This window comes from Drosophila sechellia, chromosome X (genome assembly GCF_004382195.2).
Source record: "Drosophila sechellia strain sech25 chromosome X, ASM438219v1, whole genome shotgun sequence".
Classification (NCBI taxonomy): domain Eukaryota; kingdom Metazoa; phylum Arthropoda; class Insecta; order Diptera; family Drosophilidae; genus Drosophila; species Drosophila sechellia.
The window spans coordinates 18205563-18226533 of NC_045954.1; the positions used below are offsets into that span (position 1 = coordinate 18205563).

At 48.7% G+C, this 20971-nt stretch overlaps 1 protein-coding gene across 1 annotated transcript; it reads left to right on the top strand.

Annotated features, from left to right (window-relative positions):
* Positions 1–7156: 7156 nt before the first annotated feature.
* Positions 7157–20971, top strand: LOC6614815 (dynein heavy chain 6, axonemal). Its single transcript, XM_032725936.1, has 27 exons — positions 7157–7946; positions 8009–8273; positions 8330–8474; positions 8536–8886; positions 8946–9041; positions 9098–9228; positions 9286–9860; positions 9923–10333; positions 10399–10789; positions 10848–11124; positions 11177–11791; positions 11847–12299; positions 12356–13179; positions 13240–13834; positions 13894–14043; positions 14104–15343; positions 15408–15587; positions 15643–15909; positions 15963–16148; positions 16211–16560; positions 16617–16758; positions 16816–17819; positions 17879–18059; positions 18118–18869; positions 18930–19998; positions 20061–20531; positions 20594–20971. Exons 1-27 carry the CDS (start codon positions 7179–7181, stop codon positions 20948–20950), a joined length of 12246 nt encoding a protein of 4081 aa, XP_032581827.1. The 5' UTR covers positions 7157–7178; the 3' UTR covers positions 20951–20971.

The following is a 20971-nucleotide window of genomic DNA, read 5'->3' on the forward strand; positions in this document are numbered from 1 at the left end:
TCCCACAATATCCCTACGACCCAATTTTCCGGGCGATCTCATTGATTGAAGGGGAATGAGACAGAAAATACGAAATAAAAATAAAAGCGCAGCCAATATGCAAAATAGCAAAGGCGGCGCACACGTGAGTATGTGAGTGTGTCGAGATAAAAATAGAAGAGAAAAAAATGGAAAATAGAAAAAAATACGCAACCAAGCGGCACATGCGAAATGCAACAGCAACAACAGCAGCAACAACACGACGGCCATAAAACGAAAATAAAACTTACATAAATTTAGAAGTCTTGGCGGGCAGTCGTGGATATGTTGTCGTTTGTCGCACTGCTCCCAAAACGCACTTTATTTTTGGAAAAACGAAAACGAAAAGCCAAAAGCCAAAAACAGTCGAAACGGCAACAACAAATGACGCAGCAACAGGCAAATCTGTTTCATTCGACACGCAAAGTCGTGCAACAAACAATAGCGGCATAAATTACACTTTACCGCTAATCGCAGTGTTACCAGCGGCCCTTGTGCAGCAAAATAGTGTGACCAGTCGCGGCATAGTACATGGTAACAAACTTATAAAAACGGCTTAGCAAAACGGTACCGTACTCAAATATTTATACGAATTTTCGCCGTTTCTTTATAAAGATCAAAGTTGGAGTCATTCAAATAAATGACCTCTGATTCGCTAGCTTTGCAATCGATAGATGCAGAACCAGAGTTGCAAAACGACTAAGGTCAATCCCGTTATGCGGCTGGAAAAGCAACTCCCGATAGCAGCTGCAAAATTTCTATTCGAATCGGAGCAGAGCGTATAAAAATAATATAAAGGAAAAAACAAACCAACGAAGAAAAAACAGTCGGCGGCTTAAATTATGTGGAGCTGCTCGGAGAGCGAAGTGGGAACGAAAAACAACCGAAAAATGGAAAAACAAACAGCAACAAGAGTTTGGAGGTGATACACTCAGAAAAAAATAGGGAATTAATCTAGAACATGAAGTAAAGCAATCGAAATATCTAGCAGCCTCCATAACTTTAAGTAACATTAAATAAATTATTTGTTCTAAAATTCCTGTTATATCCTTTTCCTCTAAAATGTTACTTTATGATGACAGGAATAATATCTCTTAAGTTTCAAGCCTGAAAAACCAAATAAAGTATTCTCAGTGTACCCACAATAAGCGAGTGAAGTGGGAAGAGCAGATGAGGAATGGAAGTGGGGCGGATGAAAAAGAGGAGCTGCATGCCTCTGGTGAGTCGTAAAATTGCGCAAACGGGACTCGCTTCGCTCGTCCTTTTCGTCCTGTCCGCGTTGTTTCGAGGGCGTGCGAGCAAGAGGGCGAGATGGCCACAAGAAGCTGGCCAAATTAAATACAGCAATTTCGCAAAACGTATGGCACGCGCAAAGCAACAGCGAATAATAATATGAAGGAAGTGCGCAAAGGAGGCGGTGAGCAGGAGGAGTGCCAGGATGGGCAGGATGGCCAGGATGGGCAGGACTGCCAAGTGGGACGACCTTGGATGTTCGGGAACGTACGCATATTTTTCTGCTTCTCTTTTGCATGAGTTTCTTTTGGGCTTATTTTAGTTAGGTTTCCTTTTTTTTGGAAAAACATTTCCAAAGCCTGTGTTGCAATTTTTGGTTTCTTCGCGGAATGAAGGAAAAAATAGAGCGCCCTGAAATATTTGCACACAAAGAAAAGGCCATAAACTGTAAACTGGGACTACACTGAGAGAATAAATGTTTCGATAATAGGATGAAAAGGATTAAAAGGATCTTGTAAAGGTCTAAACTCAAATGGCACTATTGGCAGTTTTAGTACGAATTTCTCAAAAGAATTTTTCATTACAAGTATGGTCATAAACATAATATATTACATATACATATGTATATAATATTATTCCCAGTGTAGCGCCACATGCAAGATGTTGTCCCTTTTATTTATTTGTGGAAAAGGGCATCCCGGGAGCAGTGGCTAAACTGGACACAAAATGTTTATGAGCACTTTAGCTGGCCAACGGTCTCTGGAAGAAACAGTCCGTAGTCCGCAGTCCGTAGTCCGTAGTCCATAGTCCGTAGTTCTCGGTCGGAATCCCTACCCGGTCATCAGGAGCATCATTCACATTTACGAGCCAGCGGAGGCTGTTGCTTCCATTCGGCATTCAGCATGCCTGGCATGAAACGTAGGAATGGGGGTGCCTTGGTGGCTGGAGGACATCCGCTGCTCCACCAACTATCCAACTATAACCAACTGGCGGCAGGTTGGCCTCTAGCCAAGCCGGGCTTTTCTCCCTGTTGATTATTGGCAATGATTCGCTTTTGGACCCATAAAATGCAAGCAAATTGAATATTTTTTCGCAATTATGTGCCATATATTTTCTTCTGTTTAAAGCACTTGTTTGAGCTCTTAGAATTTTAAATACTTTTTAAACCAAATTGCAATCTTTTGAGATCTATGCTGTAATTATAAAAGAACTCACCTTTCCGTGTGCTGGCTGAGCTGGTAGTTATGTTTTGAATATGTATTGTATTATTACTTGAATCGTAGATTGCTATTGGTAATTATTTGCGATTAGAACTATTAATATCCGTAGTTGGCCTTGATAATGCTGATAGCGAAGGACAGAGGGCGGGAGGAGCGAGAACGGCTGCGATTCGAGTCCCACTCACGATGCACAGTGTAGGCCAGCGATGCTGGTGGCCAGAACCATGGAACCCTCGACCGCAACACTCACTACTCATTTATCCGACTTGACTCGCATGCTCTGCGCTTCCATTTAGTTTAGTTTCCCAACTCTTTAACGATCTTTGCAAGTGGGTGGGGGGTAGAAAAAAAAAAACAACAAAAAAAGATTGATATACGTATCTGGCCAACTGCTCACACACAGATACAATTACGGATTCAGCTACAGATTCAGATTTAGATACAGATACAGATTAGATGTAGATGTAGACACACACACCGACACGCAGGCGGAAACGGAAGTGGTAGCACTAGCGGAACCGAAACCGAAACCCAAACCGAAAGAAACGTAACGTAACGAAACGAAGCGAATACGCGATTATTTGCCGATTACTTGGGCTTCTGGCCGGGATCCCGCTAATTTGGCTTATTTGCCGCCGCTGCTGTTGCTGCTTCCTTGATGGCCCATCCACCATCGCCGCCGGCCACTTGGACATTTCCAGCTCATTTGGCGATGTATTAGGGGTGTGATTCGTGTCGCTCCTTCCGCCTGCAATCGCGGTAAATGCGAATGGCAAAAGATAACGGAAATTCTTTTATGGCTTTTCAATAAATTTGCAACAAATTATGGTCGCTGTGGGTGTGTGCATGTAAGTGTGTGTGTGCGAGTGCATGTGTATGGGTGAGTGCTTGTGTGTTCATGTTTGTATGCGTGTGCGTGGGTGATGGATGAAGTGTTTGCACAAACTGCCGATGGGATTGGGGTTGGCCAAATAAATCTAGTTCGCAGGCCGCCTCTTTTCTACTGGGTACAGTGCGTTTCAGGACTTTAAAGGAGGCTATCGATCGAGTGCAGTTGTCCTAATGAGGTTGCTAACTTAATGCAGCAAGCAAATGATAAATGGGATTAATCAGGTGCAAATTAGGTCATTCCATTTTGCAAAATGTATCAATTGTACTTAAATAACAGATAAACTATTTATAGATTATTAACTAATTTAAAGCCCTTAAATGGAAAAATATATTGGCCAAATGAAACACAGCTAGCACAGGATCAAAGGCAACTGTTGGAATTTTTGTAATCTTACAAAGTTTTTGGTATTCAAGATGATATATGACCCCTTGGCCCAATTTGAGCCAACTTTCGCGACCTGATTTATTTGGCTGAAAGCCTAAAACGGCAAGTACTCTGGCGTAATATGACTTTATCTTTCATCCTTTCGCATATTGGCTTACGAAACAGCGTTTTCTGAACCCCCTCATCCTTTTCCAGCCCGTCCACCTTCATTTTGTTGATGTTCTCCGCAAGGCTTTTTAAACTTGTCATACATTTTGATAAAGAATTCGCCTTGTTCCCTCGAGGGCCTCAGATGCTGTCAGCACCAACCTCCCACCTCGTTTTTCCAACCCCTTTTCCTCGATTTCCTCGCACCTGACTTTCCACCACATCGCCCGTTCCTTGTGGCCCCCTTTTTTTAATGCCGCCTCCCATGGATTTTTCGAAGCTTCAGTGCTGACGGGGCGTGCAACATTATTTTTTGCACATTTAAAATGGGGTGAGGAGGAGGGGGGTGCGGCAACTTAGAACACTCTTCTGCCTCTCTTGTTCCGGCTACTGCCCTCTCTTTCGCTGGGTCTTTAACCAAATTCGCATTCTTCGCAATTTAAGTGAATTCCTGTGCTCCGGCAGCCCGCAGGCCAAAAACGCTCCGCGACTTGACTTTGTCTTTTGTAATTTTATTTCATTTCATTTCAGTTCGTTTCGCCTCGCTAATGGCACTGAGTTGCCCTAATACAGAGCGAGAAATAAATGGGTATTTCGTGGGCACTTTTACAGCTCAAAAAAATATAAGGAGTTATGGCCTACAAAAATTACAATTATTTTGATATAGATCATGACCATAAATCAAATAAATAAATCATGTATATTACACACAAAATTCTTTAATTAGTTACTAATTTGAAAAAACTCCTTCATATGCACAGTTAATGAAGAAAATTTTAAGGAATTAGGAACCTTAAGATATGTCCAATTATCATCCGTTTATAAAGAATGCCACCAAAGGTATCGAGCGGGTGTTGAATCTTTGGGAGGTCTTGGGGCGGCACTGCATTCGCCCACCCAAGTTGCAATGGGCCAAAGATTCGGGGGATGGTCTGAAAGTTTGAACTTTGCTTCATAGCTTCCTTTTTCGCCGTCTGAATTGGCCCAACTTGGCTTTTTTGCATCTTGTTGTCTTAATTTTTGTAGGGTTTCATTTAACATTTGAGTGGGCTGGGGTTACCAAGGAAAAAACCAGGCCCACTTGACTGATGCTCGGCCCAAACGCCATGTGCGTGGGGGGGTGAATGTTCAAGGACATTTCCAATGGCAGTGCGCAAAAAGGGAAAATATTCCCACACTCAATGGATCGCCAGAAACATTGCACACACATGTGAGAGCCATTAAAGAACAAAATTATACGAAAAATATCAGGCGTTAATATAAAATTATGTATTACACCCGCGACCTGCAGTGTTATGAATATGAAAAACGCTTTTAACGATGCGTCGCGACGCGCAAAATATATACAAAAAACCAAAAAAAAAGACCATGCGTAACAAAATAGTACTAAAAAAATCAGTGATTTTTCGACTTAGTATTTACGTCACAACAATTTGATGGTTCTTTAAATATTAATAAAAGCTGGGTGAATGGCAAACATTATGATCGAGGCACATAGAAAACACCTACCTCAAAGTAGGCAAGTTGCTCGGCCGAAGGACTTTTTGCTTGTTCTTTGAAGTTAGAAAAGGGATGGTATTATATTCAGATTTTGTTAGGTTTTCAATTCAAATTGGTTCGCGTCGCGAGCACTGGAAAAAAATGTACAAAAAAAAAGTAGAAGAATTCGTAGGAGGCTGCGACGATTTTAGCGGTAATTTCGCGTTGCTTGAATTTTTCAATTCGATTCGAATGGCGACGGTTTCCGTTTGCCACGACGAGCGCGGTCTACTAACACGGCTTAAAAGGGCGGCTCAATGGTCGTTTGGTCTTCCGGCTGCTGTTGCTGCTGCTGTTGCAAGTGTTGCAAGTGTTGCAAGTGCTGCTGTTGCTGCTGCCACAACTTTTGCTGCTGCTACTGCTGCTGCTGTTGGTTGCGTGTCGCGTGTCGCGGCTCTGTACATCGCGCCGTATACCCAACGACTAGGCGCTGGAGACTCTAGTCTGCGGAACCCAGAATCGCAACGCCCGAATAATGCCAACCGATTCCGATGCCGATTCGGGTCCGAAAATCCGATGGCGCTTGTTTCCGAAACGAAGACCAAAAACCAAAAAACCGACTGCAGCCGCCAACGGCGACCGCGACGTCGCAGTCGGCGTCGGCGTTGGCGGCAAAGAGAGATGCTTTCACCTTGCCGTTCCTTTCGCGCCGAATGAGTTCGATTCGATATCGAAAAAGCTTGCGCCAGCGAGCTTTGAAGGTCAGGCGGCAGGCAGGCGCAACAATCGCCGCCACACCCCCCCAATTCATCGCCCTCGCCCCTTTTTTTGCGGGTCGCGGCGCGGCGTGGAAAGTGGCATGTGGCATGTGGCATCCTCTGCAGAAGCCGTGGACTCGCGGGTGGAAAGTGGGCCAGGCCAGTTTGGAGCGACGCAACCACCGCAGCGGAATGCAGCAGATTTTCGAGTTTCCACTTTTCTGTGTCCGAAGCTCTTCCAGAAAGCTCAGCCGTTAAAAGGATAATGGCCAAAGTAAATCATAGAAATATAATATAAAATATAATTTAATGTTAAAAAAATCATACAAGTTAATAAATTTAAACTAATAGGCAAAGTATTCTATCAATATAGTTTAGTTTCAAGCGAAATACACCCAAATCTTCATCATTAGGATTTTGATTTTTTAACAAGTATTATATTTTAATAAATTTTTAAAATTTTATTTAATATTTTATTTTATAAATTTAAATGTTTTCAAACAATAATTTTGGTACAGGTCTTACTAATTTCTTTAACTTTTTAATTTCTTTAAGTTTTAAAAAATGTAACGTCAACTGGAATTGGATCATTTACATTTACTAAAGCTTATTAAAAAGCTTACTAGCAACAACTTGGAATAAAGCTTTTGGGTGAAAGTCCTGGAAACGGTGATTTTAAAAAGTGGGGTGTCTAAACTCATAACTTTACTAATAAAACTAATGAATTTACTGCTAGAGGGCTTACACACGAATAATTTAAAACTAAATTTAAATTTAAATATCAATACAGTAATATATAGATTCATGAAAATTTTTAATAAATTAGGATCCTTAAAAAAATTAAGCATCCACCAAGTTGTAACTAAATAAGCATTAATATTACAGAGTATCTGGAGTTATGTTAGCAAACAAACTTCCACCCCTTTTCAAGATGTCTGACAACAGTAGACATGGCGACGGAATAACAATTTGGAGCAACCAACAGCTGTCAGTCGGTGTGAAGCCGATCAAAACCTAGCCACATACAGCCGGATTCTCTATAGCCCGATGTCCGGAATGTACCGCCAGCTGCTTCCCAAGGGCAAGGATAGGACCAAAATCAAGATCAAGGGCAAGGAGAAGGAAAGGGAGAGGGAGGAGGACGACGATGGGTCACGGAAGACACGGGAACGGGGAAGAAGTAGACGGCAGTCGGCAGGAGGTGGCGATCATTCTGGAGATATGGGTTTTAAACGCGTAACCGGCGATGAGCGACCGAGTAGCATGTCCATGGATCGACTTGATAGCGATTTCACCGCCTTCACGGATCGCGCCAGCGATGCCAACGACGGCAGCATTACGGGTCCGGCGGATGGCAGTGAGAAGAAGGCACAAGCCGGCAGCAGCGGGAAGCACAAGAGGGCCTCCAAGCACCGGCTGAACTTTTCCACCTTGAAATCGGGAGGCTCGGCTACAGGTAACAAATCGCGCAGTGCCAGCACCACAAAGATCACCACGGGAGCATCGCTCATTCCGGATCTGAATCTGATCATCAACCGGATGCGCAACATGCCGGATGATTCGTTCGTCTACATGGACTACATGCTGCCCCACGACAGCGAGTACTTCACGCCGTACAGCCTGCGTGAGGTGGAGTACAAGGATCTGAACACGTACGAACCCTTCTATACCGTCACCCGACACGGCGTCACCTTCTGGCACTGCTCCGAGAACTTCTTCACGCCACTGGACCAGTGGCAGCAGGAGTTCAAGCAGTTCCTCAGCATCATCCAGATACGATCCTTCTCCATCTTCCGGCTGTGGAAGGGTTTCAAGGTGAGTTAAATCAGTTGGTTACTGATAGCTTAAATCTTTACTGATGTTTTCCCATCCCTTAGGTATGGGAAAAGACGATCAAGTGGCGGAAACTGAACGAGGCACGGGACTTTCTGCAGAACAACCTCTTCATCGTGATTCCCCAGCTGGGCAAAGCGATCCTGCGCATGCGCAGCGATATTGTGCAGTTGCAGCGATTGAATTTCGTCAATGTGTCCAACATTGAGAACTGGCATCCATTCTACTTCCTGGAGACGCACATGCGCATCTATGAGCAGCTGCACAAGACCTTCACCGATTTCCGGGAGTTTATTGCCAAGACGATATGTGAGTTTAACCGTAACTGGAGTCCACATTTAACCATAAGTAACGCGTAAATATAGTTCGAGCTTGCACGGATGCCATCCAGGCACGCGGTTTCTATCCGGATGACGAGGTCAACTACTATCCATCGCTGAAAAAGATGCGTGAAGCGCACAGCTTTATGGACCGAGCACGAAAGAGGGCCTTCTGCAAGACCCTGACCAAGTGGGAAAACGCTTTCGACCTTTCTAGAATTGATCCTAATCTTTTGCCTTCTTCAAATTAGTTTCCTCACCTACTGCGACATGATGGTGTACCAAATGCTGTACCGCATCACGATCAAAAGTTTTGAGGATTTGGCCACTTCGTTCGAGGTGCACGACGAAGTTGGTCCTTCGGAGGCGGATATCAATAGACATGATCGGGTGGACAAGCGGATCGAGAAGCAGCGACCACAGGACAAGCCGCAAAGTCCATTCTTTTTGGCCATGTTGCGTCTACTGCCCGATCGCATTGATATCGAGCCGTCGGAGGATATTATCAGGATTATATTTCAGCGCATCACAGGACTCATTCTGGAGACGGTCCTCGAAATCCATCCGTTCACCACAGATCCCTTCTTCACGCAGTACACTCAGTAGGTTGCGTAACTTGTGCATCCGAAAGCGGATTAATAACTGAACTATGTAATCTTAGACCCTCGATTATGGGACGCCAGGAGGAGGTGCTATACGATGGTGCCCCCGATTTGCACTATCTGCTGCGCGCCGATATACAATTTCAGTATAATCGGTAGGTAAACATTGATAAAATACTACAATTGAATAATAATACCTTTTTCGCACTAGCAAAAATATGTTCGTACTAATACGAAACGCTTATGAAAGGGCGCGACTTTATACGCAGAGATTCCACCAAATTCGTGAAAACTTTGAGATTGACAATAGTACAGATCCCACGGTTCTCAATACGGAAAGAGGTATATATATGAAAATATGATATTTAAGATTCTTTATATAAATCTTGTACTTTTCAGATCTTCAATTACTGCGAGCGTACTGCGATAGATACTGCAACAATGTGAGGGCTTTGGATGGCATCTTGGAATACGTATTCCTGGGTCTGCTAAAGCTCACCCAGACGAACTTCAAGGATACGGTGACGCCGGTCTGTTCCCGACTCCAGAACGTCCTGGCCACATACCTGCCCAAATTAGCCGAGGAGGAGACCACACGGCTGTACGAGGAGGCACAGGATTTCCATGGCAGGATCTGCTACGAACCGCACGAGACTCTGGAGATTGTAGCCCACATCCGATTTCTGGACAAGTGCTCCACCGAACTGGACGGGATATTCGATGGCATCGACTATGTGCACGATCTGTTGCTCATTATCAAGGACTTTGGCATACCCATCGATGACGATTCCAAGGAGGATTACATGGATACCGAAGACTATTTGAATAGGACGCGGGAGACGCTGGAGGAGATCAGAGAGAAGCGACAGGAATTTATCAATCGACTCGAGGATGCCATGCAGGATGACATAGCGGCGCTCAAGGAGGAGATCCATGAGGTTGCCGTCGAAGCCATGCAGCCCTGGCTGCTGGATGTGAGTTAGTCGAAACGAATTTCTACATGTGTTACTTTTATTAAACTTGATATATTCCCTAGGCCAATTCCAACCGATTGTCGGTCACCAATAAGTTAGATTCCATGCTGGAACACCTGAACAAATGTCGTGAGACAGCCGACGAGTTCCTTGGCTACCAGAAGGAGTTCCAGATTGACTTGACCATGTACGATGAGATGGCCAGCGGCTTCTATGACATACGGATGCGCCAGAATCTCTATCGCACGTGGTCCGATTGGGAGGAATCGCTGGCCGAGTGGATAGTGTCCGATTTCAACACCCTAAATGTGGTGGATATGGTTGAACTGAACTCCAAGACGATTAAGAACTGCATGCAGTTCCAAAAGTATCTGCCCGAAAACAACATAGTCCCAGTGCTCCAGAAATCCGCAGAGGCATTCAAGGAGAAACTCCCAGTGATCGGTTACCTGCGTAATCCCAATTTGAGAGCCGTAAGTTGTGGATTCATATAGATAGTAATATATATATAATATCCCCTAATCATCTATCCTCTTAGCGTCACTGGGCGGAGATCGAAGATCTGCTAAATCGCAAGTTCTTCCAAGAGAAGGACATCCTAATCCAGACATACGAGGATGTGCACGCATTCGACGATGTCGCCGTCGGTGAGGCTTTGATGCAGATATCCTCGCAGGCCACCGGCGAGGTGCAGCTGGAGAATATGCTAAAGGGCATCGAAACCACCTGGAAGGAGACGGAGCTGTCCATTGTACCGCACCATGACGCCAAGGACGTCTTCATACTGGCCGGCACGGAGGAGTTACAGGCCGTTCTCGATGATTCCAATGTGAATATCAACACGATAGCCGCATCCAAGTTTGTGGGTCCCATCAAGGGCAAGGTGGACGAGTGGATCAATGCCATGGACCAGTTTGCCAAGACCTTCGGTGGGTTATATATTTTAAATTAAGATTTCGTATCCTTAATCAATCAATTCCGAAACAGAAAGCTGGATGGACTGCCAGGGAGCTTGGATCTACCTGGAGGCCATCTTCGCCTCGGCGGATATTCAGCGACAGCTGCCCCAAGAGGCCAAGATGTTCTTCACGGTGGACAAGAGCTTCAAGGAGACGGTCCGCCAGGCAAAGAAGGTGGCTCTGGCCCTGCCCACAATGTCCAGCGCGGATGTGCACAAGGTGCTGGTGGAGAATAACCGTTTGCTGGATCTCATATCACGCGGATTGGAAGCATATTTGGAGGTGAAACGGGTGGTCTTTCCCAGGTAAGATGACATAATCATACCTATATATTATATATATATCAATACCCCGTAGATTCTACTTTCTGTCCAACGACGAACTGCTGGAGATCCTGGCACAAACTCGAATTCCCCAGGCAGTGCAGCCGCATCTGCGCAAGTGCTTCGATGCCATCTACCGATTGGAATTTGGATCGAAGGAAGGCGGCGACGGCAAGATGGTGGCCACCAACGACATCGTTGCCTTCCTCTCACCCGAGGGCGAGAAGCTGCAGTTTGGCAAGGGTCTGAAGGCTCGTGGAGCCGTGGAGGAATGGCTCAGCAAGGTGGAGGAGGCCATGTTTGTGTCATGCAAGCGGTACATGCGATTCGGTTATCAGTGCTATCCGGCCAAGGAGCGCGAGGACTGGTTCCAGGATCATCCCAACCAGGTGGTGCTCACCGTCTCCCAAGTGCAGTGGGCCGCCGACATTCATCGCATCTACGAGGGCAAGGAGCGCAATCCCCTGAACATTTTGGAGAAGATGGCCAAGTTTGAGATCAAGTGCCTGAAGGATCTGGGCGCCCTCGCTGCGTTGACCAGGAAGAACATTAGCTCGCTGCTGCGCAAAATCCTGTGCGCCCTGATCACCATCGATGTGCACGCCAAGGATTCGGTGCGCATGCTCATCGAAAAGGAAGTCTGCAAAGCGTAAGTGTCGAGCCTGCGAAATGTTGAGCCAAGATTGTAAGATTCATTCCATCAGATCGGACTTCAACTGGCTAAAGATGCTGCGATTCTACTGGGCCGATGAGACAGAAACGGTCTACTCCCGCATGGCCGCCGCCAATATTCCGTACTATTATGAGTACTTGGGTGCCGGCGGTGTCCTGGTGCTCACCCCGCTGACGGATCGCTGCTACCTCTGTCTGATGGGCGCCTTCCAGATGGATCTGGGCGGAGCTCCGGCCGGACCAGCCGGAACAGGCAAGACCGAGACCACGAAGGATCTGGCCAAGGCGTTGGCCAAACAGTGCGTCGTCTTTAATTGCTCAGATGGCCTGGACTACAAGATGATGGGACGTTTCTTCTCGGGATTGGCCCAATGCGGCGCCTGGTGCTGCTTCGACGAGTTCAACCGAATCGACATCGAAGTGCTGTCCGTGATTGCCCAGCAGTTGATCACCATCAGAACGGCCAAGGCCATGAGGGTGAAGCGGTAGGACATTTACACATTTAAAGAAGTTAATTGATTAAGTACCTCCTATTCCACAGCTTTATCTTCGAGGGTCGGGAGATCAAGATCAATCGTTCCTGCTGCGTCTTCATTACCATGAATCCCGGCTACGCCGGTCGAACTGAACTGCCCGATAATTTGAAGGCCCTGTTCCGACCCATCTCGATGATGGTGCCCGACTACGCACTCATTTCGGAGGTGATTCTGTACTCGGAGGGCTTCGAGGATCCCAAGATCCTGGCCCGCAAGATGGTGCAGATGTACCAGCTCTGCAGTCAGCAGCTCAGCCAGCAGAATCACTATGATTTCGGTATGCGAGCCGTGAAGTCTGTCCTGGTGATGGCTGGAGCTCTCAAGAGAGCCTCGCCCAATCAACGGGAGGATATCACCCTGATTGCGGCATTAAGGGACTCCAATATACCCAAGTTTCTCGCTGACGATGCGGTCCTGTTCCGTGGCATCCTTAGCGATCTGTTTCCGGGCGTGGAATTGCCGGACTCACAGCATCCGCATCTGGAGGCCAGTTTGCGACTGGGACTGCGGCAGAAGAATCTCCAGGCGGTGCCGACCACCATCCGAAAGTGTCTGCAATTGTACGAGACGATGTGCGTCCGATGGGGTGTCATGTTGGTGGGTCCCACCGGTGGCGGTAAATCCGTGGTGCTGCATGCCCTCGAGTTCGCTCTCTCACATCTCTTCGAGAACGAAGTGCAAGACCCGAACTTTCGGCCAGTGGTCATCCAGACAATGAATCCCAAGGCGGTGACCATGAACGAGCTGTACGGCTATGTGGATCTCAAGACGCTGGAGTGGCAGGATGGCTTACTGGGCCTGGCGGTGCGAACTGCCACCACAGTCGAAGGTAATGATGACCTGCAGAGATATTTAGATGTTAAAAGATCTTACTAAACTCCCGATACAGATGAGATTCACCAATGGATCATGTGCGATGGCCCCGTTGACGCAGTATGGATCGAGAACTTGAACACGGTGCTGGATGATAACAAGATGCTGTGTCTGGCCAACTCGGAGCGCATCAAGCTGACCGCTTGGATTCACATGCTCTTCGAGGTGCAGGATCTTCTGCAGGCTTCGCCTGCCACCGTTTCCCGTTGCGGCATGGTCTATGTGGATCCCGGCGATCTCGGCTGGATACCACTGATCGACACCTGGCGGGAGGTGGACATGAAGCACAAGCTGCCCGCTCCACTGGCCGAGTTCTGCTACCAGCTCTTTGTGGGCTATTTCGACAAGGCTCTGAAGATCGAACGGAAGCGGGCGGTGTACACCATCCACCAGGTGCTGGGATCCAAGGTACGACTGTGCTGTGAGCTGACCTCTGCCCAGCTCGAGGCGGTCAAGTGGTCGGCATTGGGTGAAGAGCAGGGCAAGGAACTGGTGACGAAGATCTTCGCCTGGGCGGTGCTCTGGGCCATTGCCTCTAATCTCAAGGATGCCGAGAAGGTGTCCTTCGAGGAGCAGTGGAGCAAGGCCATTGCCCAACATCCGAATATGACGTAAGAATGGTGGCTGTAGTTACCAAATACCAAGTTATGCATTCCTATTCCCCACGCAGCCTGCCCAACTTCACCTTGTGGAACTATCGCATCGACCTGGAGAAAATGGACTGGGGTAGCTGGCTAGATATCATGGCCAAGTTTGTCTTCGATCCGGAAACCTCTTACTATGACATGCAGGTGCCAACGGTGGACACCACCAAATACGGGTAAGTGCTGTCTTGTAACTAAATACATGACAACAAAAGAGTAATCCCAATCCCCTCCAGCTATGTGGCCGATCTCCTGTTCAAGCGGGGCATGCCCGTGATGGTGACTGGAGATACGGGCGTGGGCAAAACTGTCCTGGCCATCAGTTGCATGAAACGACTGTCGCAGGGCAATGTCATCCCAGTGATCTTGAACTTCTCCGCCCAGACGAGCAGCATGCGCACCCAGGAGATGATCGAGGGGCCGCTGGAGAAGCGCAAGAAGACCCAGCTGGGTGCTCCGGTGGGCAAGACCGTAATCGTTTTCATTGACGATGTGAATATGCCCAAGCTGGATACCTACGGAGCCTCGCCGGCCATTGAGTTGCTGCGCCAATTCCTTGACTTTAAGGGCTTCTACGATCGGGAGAAGCTCTACTGGAAGGAGATTCTGGACGTAGTCCTGGGCTGTGCCTGTGCTCCGCCTGGAGGAGGTCGAAATCCGCTCACTCCGCGCTTTGTCCGTCACTTTGCCTTGTTCTCCTTGCCGAAACCGAATGAGGAGACCCTAACCCAGATCTTCAATGGCATCCTGCGGGGCTTCCTGCAAACGTTCTCCTCCGCAGTAAGAGCTCTTTCGGAGCCCATGGTGAATGCGTGTGTGGATGTCTATATGCGAGTGGCTACTGTAATGTTGCCCACACCGGATAAGTCGCACTATATCTTCAATCTGCGCGATCTATCCAAGTGTATACAGGGTATCCTGCAGGCGAGCAATCTACACTACAACCAGGAGAACCAGATACTCCGACTGTTCTACCACGAGACCACTCGTGTGTTTCACGACAGATTGATTAACATAGAGGACAAGAACATTTTCAAGACCCTGATGAAGGAAGTATGCTTGGACCACTTCAATCGCCCGGTGATCAACGACAATGAGCCACCGATACTCTTCGGTGACTTTATGGTCTTTGGCAAGCCGAAGAACGAGCGTATCTACGATGAGATTAGGGATCATGCGAAGCTGGAAAGCGTTCTCAACGATTACATTGCGGACTACAACTCGGTGGCGGTGGGTAAGCAGATGAAGCTAATCCTCTTCCAGGACGCCATGGAGCACACGGTCCGATTGGCGCGACTTTTGCGCAGCGATCGCGGAAATGGACTGCTGGTGGGCGTGGCCGGAATGGGAAAACAATCCCTCACCCGGCTGGCATCCCACGTCAACGAGTACAACTGCTGGCAGATCGAGATGCGACGCAACTACGACCTGAATGCTTTCCATGAAGATCTGAGAGTCCTCTACCGCATCGCTGGAGTGAGTGCTTAAGTTACATTAACTAAGTTTCTTCGGCTACATGTTCCGTTTAAATCTCCAACAGATCGATAATCAACCGGTGACCTTCCTATTGATAGACAGTCAGATTGTGGAGGAGGAGTTCCTTGAGGATATTAACAACATCCTCAATTCCGGGGAAGTGCCCAATCTATTCGAGGGTGATGAGTTCGAGAAGATCATCTTGGACGCCCGTGACGGATGCAATGAAAACAGAAAAGATGATGTGGGTATACCAAAATGGACTAATCTGGATTTACCCTATCTTTTATCTGGTTTAGCCCTGCACACGAGATGACATCTACAAGTTCTTCATCAACCGGGTGAGGAACAATCTGCACGTGGTGATGTCGATGAGTCCGGTTGGCGATGCCTTTCGGCGCAGATGCCGCATGTTCCCCTCGCTCGTCAACTGCACCACGATCGATTGGTTCACCAGCTGGCCAACGGAGGCCCTATATTCGGTGGCTCTCGGGTTGCTCACAAAGATCGCACCCAAAATGGAGGATCGCATCTCGCTGGCGAGCACAACCGTCTTTATGCATAAGGTAAGTGCGGTTTCTTCGAAGGAATAGCCTGCTTCAAATGAAATCCCTTCCAGACTGTTGAGGATGCCTCAGTGAAGTTCTACAAGGAAATGAAGAGGCACTACTATACCACACCGAGTAGCTATCTGGAGTTGTTAAAGCTGTACCAGAATCTGCTGAAGATCAAAAACATGGAGATCATAGCCAAGAGAAAGCGAATCGCCAATGGCCTGAACAAGCTTCTGGAGACCAATGAAGTGGTAAGTAACTAATTCTGCTTCATCCTTAGAAGGTAGATCCCAAATTCTATTCCAATAATTAGATCGCAGTGATGGGAAAAGAGCTGGAGGTAATGGTGCCCCAACTGGATGAGAAATCCGCCATGATGAAGTCCCTGGTGGACAATCTGACCAAGGAGACCAAGCAGGCGGATGCCGTGAAGCAAAGCGTGCTAGAGGACGAGATGAATGCCAAGGAGAAGGCGGCGGTGGCCCAGGCGATATCCGAGGATGCCGGCAAAGATCTGGAGATTGCCATGCCGGCGCTGCGAGAGGCGGAGGATGCACTAAAGGGTCTCACCAAGGCGGACATCAATGAACTGAAGTCCTTCACCACGCCGCCGGCTCTGGTGCAGTTCTGCATGGAAGCCGTCTGCATTCTGCTGGGTGTCAAGTGAGTGGGCTTACCCTATTTTAAGTTCCCCTATCCATCTATTTTGTCCTTTGCAGACCCACCTGGGCATCCGCCAAGGCCATCATGGCGGACATAAACTTCATCAAGCGGCTGTTTGAGTATGACAAGGAGCACATGAAGGAGGATACCCTGAAGAAGGTCAAGAAGTACATCGACCACAAGGACTTCGTGCCGGCTGTACGTTTACTTTCATAGCTAGCAGAGTACTTTGGCTAACCATCTCGCTATTCACAGAAATTTGAGAAGGTCTCCAAGGTGGCCAAGTCGATGAGCATGTGGGTAATATCCATGGACAAGTTCTCCAAGGTGTACAAGGTCGTGGAGCCGAAGATCAAGCGAAAGGAGGCCGCCGAAGCAGAGCTCAAGGAGGTGATGACCGTGCTGAGGCAAAAGCAAAAGGAGCTGGCCGCCGTGGAGGCCAAGATCCAAGGACTTCGCGACAGTCTCGAGGAGAAGCAGCGCGAGTTCCAGGTTATCCAGGACAACGTGGACTTGACCTACGGTAGGATCAATCGAGCAGGTCGCTTGACCTCCGCTCTTTCCGACGAGCAGGTGCGTTGGCGCGAAACCGTCAAGTCCCTAACCGGAGATCTGGCCTGTGTGCCCGGCGATGTCCTGGTGGCCGCCGCCTGTGTCGCCTATTTGGGAGCCTTCTCCCATGAATATCGTCGGGACATGAGTGCTCTGTGGGTGACCAAGTGCCGTGAGCACAAGATTCCCTCCAGTCCCGAGTTCAACTTGCTGAAGGTGCTTGGAGATCCGTACGAGATGCGACAGTGGAATGTGGACGGCCTACCGAAGGATAATATATCCATTGAGAATGGCATATATGCCACCAGGGCTCTGCGTTGGGCCCTCATGATCGATCCCCAAGAGCAGGCCAATCGCTGGATCCGTAACATGGAGCGGGCCAACAATCTGCAGGTGATCAAGATGACCGACTCGACTATGATGCGGGTGCTGGAGAACGCTGTACGCCAGGGGTATCCGGTGCTGCTCGAGGAGATTAACGAGACCATCGATCCCAGTTTGCGACCCATCCTTCAGCGAGAAACGTACCGATTCGAGGGTCGTACCTATTTGAAACTGGGCGACATGGTGATTGACTACGACGACAATTTTAAGCTGTACATGACCACGAAGTTGCCCAATCCTCACTATCTGCCCGAGGTGTGCATCAACGTGACATTAGTCAACTTTCTGGTCACGGAGAGCGGTCTGGAGGATCAATTGCTGGCGTAAGTAATCAATACCATTATAAGCATTTGCACTTCTACAACTCCAATCGTAACCTAAGTGACATCGTGGCCATCGAGCTGCCCGCGATGGAGATCCAGCGTAACGACCTGGTGGTCAAGATCAACTCGGACAAACAGCAATTGCTGGCGCTGGAGGACAAGGTGTTGAAGTTGCTGTTCAACTCCGAAGGAAACATTCTCGACGACGAAGAGCTGGTGGAGACACTGAACGATGCCAAGGTGGGTCCCATCTCTCGATTGACATTTCTGATCCATCATCCATCATACTCCCATATAGGAAACATCGCTGATCATTGCCGCCCGATTGATTGACACCGAGGAGACGGAGAAGGTCATCACCGCTTCGCGGGAACGCTACCGCATCCTGGCCTCCCGAGGAGCCATCCTCTACTTTGTGGTCGCAGGCCTGGCCGAGATCGATCCCATGTACCAGTACAGCCTGAAGTACTTCACCCAGGTATTTTGCAATGTCCTCCGTTTGGATCATCCACCTCAGTCCGTGGAGGTGCGCATTTCCACTCTGATGACGGACGAACTGAGAGCCATTTTCGATAACATATCCCGCGGCTTGTTCGAGAACCACAAGATCATCTTTAGCTTCCTGCTGGCGTTGTCGGTGGAGCGGCAAGAGGGGCGAGTTACCGAGGAGGAGTTCCTTTTCCTCTCTCGCGGACCTGTGGGTAACATTCGGACCAAGACTCAGCCGGCCAAGATCAAGATGAGCCAGATCGAATGGGATTCGTGCATCTTTTTGGAGGATAACTTCCGTAGCTTCTTCGGCGGATTTACCGACGAACTGGACAAGCCCTTCTTCATCCAGATGCAGGAGAACAAGGAGGTCTTTGACTTCGCCCAGACGAATCAGCCACCAACGGACAAGTGGAACAAACGACTGAGGGTTTTCCACAAGCTGATGTTCATCTCCGCCTTCCGAAAACCGAGATTCCTGCTCAACGTGGTCTGCTACCTGCAGTCCACCGTGGGCAAGTACTTCACCGAGGCATCAGGTGGCACCCAGTTGAGCTCTGTGTAAGATCTCCTACTCTCAGCTATGGAATGTTTTGTAATATTTGCCAATCCCCCTTTTAGCTATTTGGACACCTCTGCTGTGACGCCGTTGATCTTTGTGCTGTCCACTGGTTCGGATCCAATGTCTGGTTTCCTCAAGTTCACCACCCAGATGCAGTTCACCGACAAGTACTACTCCATTTCGCTGGGCCAGGGCCAGGGACCACTGGCTGAGAACCTGATCGAAAAGAGCTTGCGACTGGGTCACTGGGTGTTCCTGCAGAATTGCCATTTGGCCACCTCGTTCATGCAGACGCTGGAGACGATTGTGCGAAACCTGACGCTGGGTATCACCAAGGCGCATGTCGATTTCCGGCTCTATCTCTCCTCCATGCCCATACAAACGTTCCCGATCAGTGTACTCCAGAATTCGGTGAAGATCACCAATGAACCGCCGAAGGGCATTAAGGCGAATGTGTTTGGTGCACTGACGGATCTAAAGCAGGACTTCTTCGAGCAGCACATCCAGAATGGCAATTGGCGGGCCATTGTCTTTGGGCTGTGCATGTTCCATGCGGTTTTGCTGGAGCGCAGGAAATTCGGACCCCTGGGATGGAACATCACCTACGAGTTCAGCGAGAGCGATCGGGAATGCGGACTAAAGACCCTCGACTTCTTTATCGATCGGGAGGTTCTGGATGAAATACCCTGGGAGGCCATTCTCTATATCAACGGTGACATCACGTGGGGCGGCCGGGTGACGGACTACTGGGATCTGCGCTGTCTGCGCACCATTCTGACCATCTTTTCCTCGAAGAGGATCATCCAGCCGGACTACAAGTACTGTCGTGGTGATAGCTACTATCGGGATCCGCGCAAGAAAACGCTCACCGAATACTCAGCCTATGTGCAGGGCTTTCCGGTCCTCGAGGATCCCGAGATCTTCGGCATGAACCAGAATGCCAACATCGTGTTCCAGACCAAGGAGACGTCCTTCTTCATCAACACCCTGCTCCTAGGCCAGCCGAGATCCGCCGCCGACGAGGGCCAGGCTATGGAGAATGAGATCGCCCAGCAGACAATCGCACGCATCCAGAAATCGCTGGCCAACAAGATAAAGAGAGAACCCATCCACGACACGCTCTCTGTGGTAGGTCGCATGGTAGTTTCCTAAATGGTGCTGCAATCTTTATCCCCACTCATTTTTTCCAGCTTGATGCCAAGGGTCAAGTGCCATCGCTGACCATTGTGCTGGTCCAAGAGATCGATCGGTTCAACATCGCATTGGGCATCATTCACGACAGCTTGGTAAATTTGTCCAAGGCCATCAAGGGCCTGGTGGTAATGTCCGAGGAGCTGGAGAACGTGTTCAAGGCGCTGCTATCGAACCAGGTGCCCGCGTCCTGGGCCAAGCGGAGCTTCCTCTCGATCAAGCCGCTGCCCAGCTATATATCCGATTTCCAGCGGCGCATCGACTTCATCCAACAGTGGGCGGAGAATGGAGCACCTCGCTCCTACTGGATCAGTGGCTTCTTCTTCCCGCAATCCTTCCTCACCGGCGTCCTGCAGACGTACGCCCGTCGCCGTGTCCTGCCCATTGATTCGCTGAAGATCGACTTCGATGTGTTCGAACGGGAACTGGTGCAGCAGGACTTCTTTGAGATGCACACCAACAACATGAGTGTATGTACATATCTCCAGATCGCATTCGATTTATATTTCCTACACCAACTTTTACCCCTTAGGACCAAAAGCTATATGGCAACCTGCCGGAATGCACCGATGCCGTCATCAATGTGCACGGAATCTTCATCGAAGCAGCTCGCTGGGATTTGAGCAAAGGCGGCCTGTGCGATGCCAACTTTGGCGAGCTCTTCTCCCGGATGCCGGTGGTGAGATTCAAGCCGTGCCTGGAGATTTCGTCGACGGTGCGATATGAGGCGCCGCTCTACAAGACCCAGCAGAGATCCGGTGTCCTCTCCACCACGGGCCATTCGACCAACTTCATACTGGCCGTCCTCTTGCGGAGCCACAACGATCCGGAGTTTTGGATTATGCGGGGTACAGCTCTGGTTTCCGCCGTACTCGAAAATATTTGCTAGGTCTAGATACGATTGGCACTT